We start from the raw sequence: 4,262 nt of genomic DNA on the forward strand, positions 1-4,262 counted from the left end.
ACTTGATCGTCGGAGGGTTTATCCGATAGCACATCGTTGGGCAGCTCACCATCTTTTGGTTTTTAGGTCAGGCGACGCCACGTAAAGCTTGGATGGAAGGAGTATGGAGAACAGAGAATATTTCACCTCGTACAATTGGCGCCTGTCTATGGGAACTCTTTCACAAACAAACCTTGTTGGCCAAGCTTTTTCAACCGTTTCCATGGCTAACAACGATGAAACACCGATGTCCATTGTTAACGGTATCACACCAGAGTCTGTCCGACGGAGAGATGGCCCTCCCACTATTCCGACTATGGCGAACCTGGAAACCTCATCTAGAAGCGCGTGAGACAAACGCGCAAGGAGCACTAAACACTTCAAGAGTCCAAAGGGTCACCAACGATGAGGAGAGTCACATGCTCATCGATTGGAGCACAAACTTAGAGACCAGGACGCCCTCATTTAGAAGATGGAGTGGGCAACCATAGTGAGCGCTCCCTACCCCGTTACTCTGACAGTCATCGCCAAGATGGGACACCCTCTTTCTCCATCACAAGAAGCTATGGAGTTGGAGACTCTGACCCACCACTGGAGAGATCTCACACTCGCAACAACAGTTACCGTCCCTTCCGTCCATCGACGACGTCAAGATACTCTTACCCTACCCATTCGGGGGACCTGAGGGATGTATTCCTCTTTCTCCATCACAAGAAGCTATGGAGTTGGAGACTCTGACCCACCACTGGAGAGATCTCACACTCGCGACAACAGTTACCGTCCCTTCCGTCCGTCGACGACGTCAAGATACTCTTACCCTACCCATTCGGGGGACCTGAGGGATGTATTGGAGGAGCGAGCTCGCCGTAAAGAGACCTAAAGATTGCCGACGTTGTAAAGGCTGAGTCCCCAAATCCATTGTAGTGAGGAAGTGGCAATGCCAGCGCCTAGAATGATGGCCCCAACACTGATGGACAAAGAGCTTGCAAGATTTACTGCTACCCCACTGTCCCCAGAGATCGAAAGCTTGCCACTCCCTGCCGGATTTCACCAACCTAAGTTCACACTATACGACAGCAAAATGGATCAGTACATGCACGTGAGTCATTACTAGCAAGTAATGGCTCACTACCGGCGCAATGACGCCTTGATGTGTCTCATATTCCCAGCAAGTTTGGGAGAACTGGGCCTGAAGTGGTTCGAAAGACTCCCGGAGGGGAGCATCGTGGGGCGGCAACAACTAGCAGAGGTCTTTGTCACTAGATTCAAAACCAACACTCGAACACCGAAGGAGGTTGACCACCTCCTGAGCGTCAAGATGGAATCTGGAGGTTCTTTGAAGGCATACAATGCCAAGTATTGGGAAACTTACAATGAGATCCTCGATTGCCTCACCAATCTAGCGATCACACAATACAAGGGATGTCTCGCAGCCGAACATAGGTTGCGAGACTCGTTTACGATGGACCAGCCCATAACCATGGAGTCCTTGATGCAGTAGATCAATGAACATATCCGAGTAGAAGATGATACTATCATCGCCACCGCAACCGAGAGGGCAAATCCGGTTGCGGTGGACAGAATAGTGGCTGGGAAGGTTCACTCGGTGGGGCAGGAGGACAACCGCCCTAATGACTGAGCTAGAGACCAACATCGCGATTTAAACCGCAATGATAGAAACAAAAGTCGTAAAAATGACCGAGCTAATGCTCTTCGTAGTGAAGAGGAAGATGCCAAGAGGAAGTTAAAAGCACGAACCGGCATCACCATTGTCTTTAAGATTCCAATTTACAACATCCTAAATGAGATCCGAGGTAAGGCCTACGTGCGTTGGCTAGCAAAATTGGGAGACACACCGAGGGGCTTCAACTCGAGGTATCGCTGCACCTTCCATGAAGAAAGGGAGCACCGAACGGAGGATTGTGTGCCGCTCAAACAACATTTGAAGGAGCTAGTGGCGGCTAGGCATCTGGACCAGTACATAGACAGGGGTATGAGGGCCGGTCCACAAGGATAGGCCGAGCCAAATGGCCTTGCTGTCCTGGATGCAGCACTCCAAGACGTAATCAATGTCATTCAGGGTATCATCGAACCAGCGCAGGATTGCGAGCTGAGGGGGATGATCAAAAAGGCCGAGCACATGAGGGAAGTGCTCTCTACTCAACGTGTCGTGAAGAAAGGAAAGACTAAGGTAAAAGACGTCTTAACTTTTTCAAGTAAGGACTTGGAGAGAATTCAAACACCTTATAATGATGTCGTAGTGGTGACCCTTCGCGTCAAGGACTTCGATATAAAAAGAATTCTAATTGACCAGGGGAGCTTGATCGAGATCATGTATTACGATGCGTTCAAACAGTTGAAGTTGGAGAACAAAGACTTTGCTCCAACAACGTCCCCTTTGGTTGGCTTCAATACTCAACCCGGATGGCCAATTGGAAAGATTATATTGTCGGTCAAAGCTGGGTCAGTCACGAAGCAGGTGGAATTTTGGGTGCTTAAGGTCCCATTAACCTACAACTTAATCTTCAGAAGGGGCTTGTTGCATGTCATGCAGGCAGTAGCGTTAACTTATCACCAAGTCCTGCGCATTCCAGCGCTAGCCGGACAAGTTTAAAAGGTTTGGGGGACCAAGTAATGGTAAAACAGTGCTTTGTCAAAGTAAATGGCAGCCGGGCTGCCAAAGGCTTTGTTTAAATGATAGAAGGACCAGAAGGGAAGGGAGTCCTAGAAGTCGTGGGAAGAAAAGTCGAAGAGAAATCGGCTGAAGATTTGGTGGAAGTGCGCGTTGATGAGAATAATCCAAATAAGTTCTTTCTTTTGGGATCATCTTTGTCTAACGTTGAGCGGCTTGATTATGTCAGCTTTTTTGTTTCCAACATTGAGGACTTTGCGTGGACGCCTTACGATATGCCTGGTGTCGACCCTAGCTTCTTTCCAAATGCACGACTGGTCATCCAGAGAATGCGGCGCTCAGCCTTGCACCATGCCGAGGTAGTGGTAGAGGAGGTCATGAACTTGTTGGAAGCTGGGGCGATAGAAGAAGTGCATTACCCCAGATGGATCTCTAGCACAGTGGTAGTGTCAAAGAAGAATGGTAAATGGCAGGTGTGGGTCGATTATAAGACAGTCAACCGTGTGTGCCCAGAGGACAGCTTCCCCTTCTCAAGAATAGACCAGTTGGCGGATCTAACCACTAGCCATCAGAGGTTTAGCTTCCTAGAGGCATATCGCGGCTACCACCAGATCGCCATGTACAAACCAGACTAAGAGATCACTTCGTTCACCACTCCAAGAGGCTTGTACTACTACAAGGTCATGTCGTTCGGTCTAAAAAATGCTGGGGTAACTTTTTAGAGGATGGTAACCAAAATATTCGCTCCTTTTCTTCGCCGCACTATGGAGGCTTACATCGATGACATGATGGTGAAGAGCAAAGACAAGTCCCAATACCTTGCCGACCTAGCAGAAATGTTTGCATACTCAAACATCACAAGCTGCGTTCAAATGCCTCCAAGTGTGCATTCGGAGTTGGAACCTGGAAATTTCTAGGTTTTATTTATCATAAACCGAGGAATCGAGACTACCCTATCGCAGCTCAAGGCAATACAAGAATTGGAGAAGCCAAACTCCACGAAGGATGTGCAACATCTCGTTGAAATGGCAGTCGCGCTGAACTAATTTATTAGCCGGTCCTCAGATCCTTGCAGGCCCTTCTTTAAAACTTTGAAGGCCAAGTTCTTTTGGGATGACGAGTGCGACTGTGCACTGGCAGATCTAAAAGTGTACCTTTCCTCAGCACTAATCTTGGTCACACCAAAATCGGGCGAAGAATTGTATCTCTACTTGGCAGTTTCTTAGCACGCGGTGAACGCCGTGCTCATCCGCGCTGAGGTAATCCAGTACCTCCCCATCTTCTATGTTAGCAAGACACTGCTCCTGGCCGAATCAAGATATTTGCCGCTAAAAAAACTGGCTCTGGCTCTCATGATGGCTTCTAGAAAGCTGGCGCACTATTTTCATGCCCACACGATAGTCGTGCTAACCGAATTTCCGCTCTAGGTGCTCTTTGAAAAGGCAGATTTCACCAGCCGAAGTGGGCCGTGGAATTGGGTCAATACGATATCAAGTTCCAGTGGTGCGCTGTTATCAAAGCTCAAGCTCTTGCCGACTTCATGGCAGAATTTATTCCTGGAACAAACCCTCTTTACCCTGTCAATTTGGCTAGCGCGGACTTGGGGCAGCCCACGGCTCGGATAGCAGAAATAAGTGGTAGACAACAAGTA

At 48.5% G+C, this 4,262-nt stretch overlaps 1 protein-coding gene across 1 annotated transcript; it reads left to right on the forward strand.

The window, feature by feature from the left end:
* Window positions 1-934: 934 nt before the first annotated feature.
* LOC145799279 (uncharacterized) lies at window positions 935-2,593 on the forward strand. Its single transcript, XM_082888827.1, has 2 exons — window positions 935-1,078; window positions 2,060-2,593. Exons 1-2 carry the CDS (start codon window positions 935-937, stop codon window positions 2,591-2,593), a joined length of 678 nt encoding a protein of 225 aa, XP_082744953.1.
* Window positions 2,594-4,262: the final 1,669 nt, after the last annotated feature.

The sequence above is a fragment of the Camellia sinensis genome, chromosome 9, assembly GCF_055761805.1.
Source record: "Camellia sinensis isolate YWXY chromosome 9, ASM5576180v1, whole genome shotgun sequence".
NCBI lineage: Eukaryota > Viridiplantae > Streptophyta > Magnoliopsida > Ericales > Theaceae > Camellia > Camellia sinensis.

What these genes read in the sequence shown, in the direction of transcription:
- LOC145799279 (XM_082888827.1), top strand. Translation starts at nt 935, where the DNA reads ATGGCCCCAACACTGATGGACAAAGAGCTTGCAAGATTTACTGCTACC. An exon ending in AAATGGATCAGTACATGCAC is followed by an intron (nt 1,079 to 2,059) that starts GTGAGTCATTAC and finishes AATGTCATTCAG; the next exon opens with GGTATCATCGAACCAGCGCA.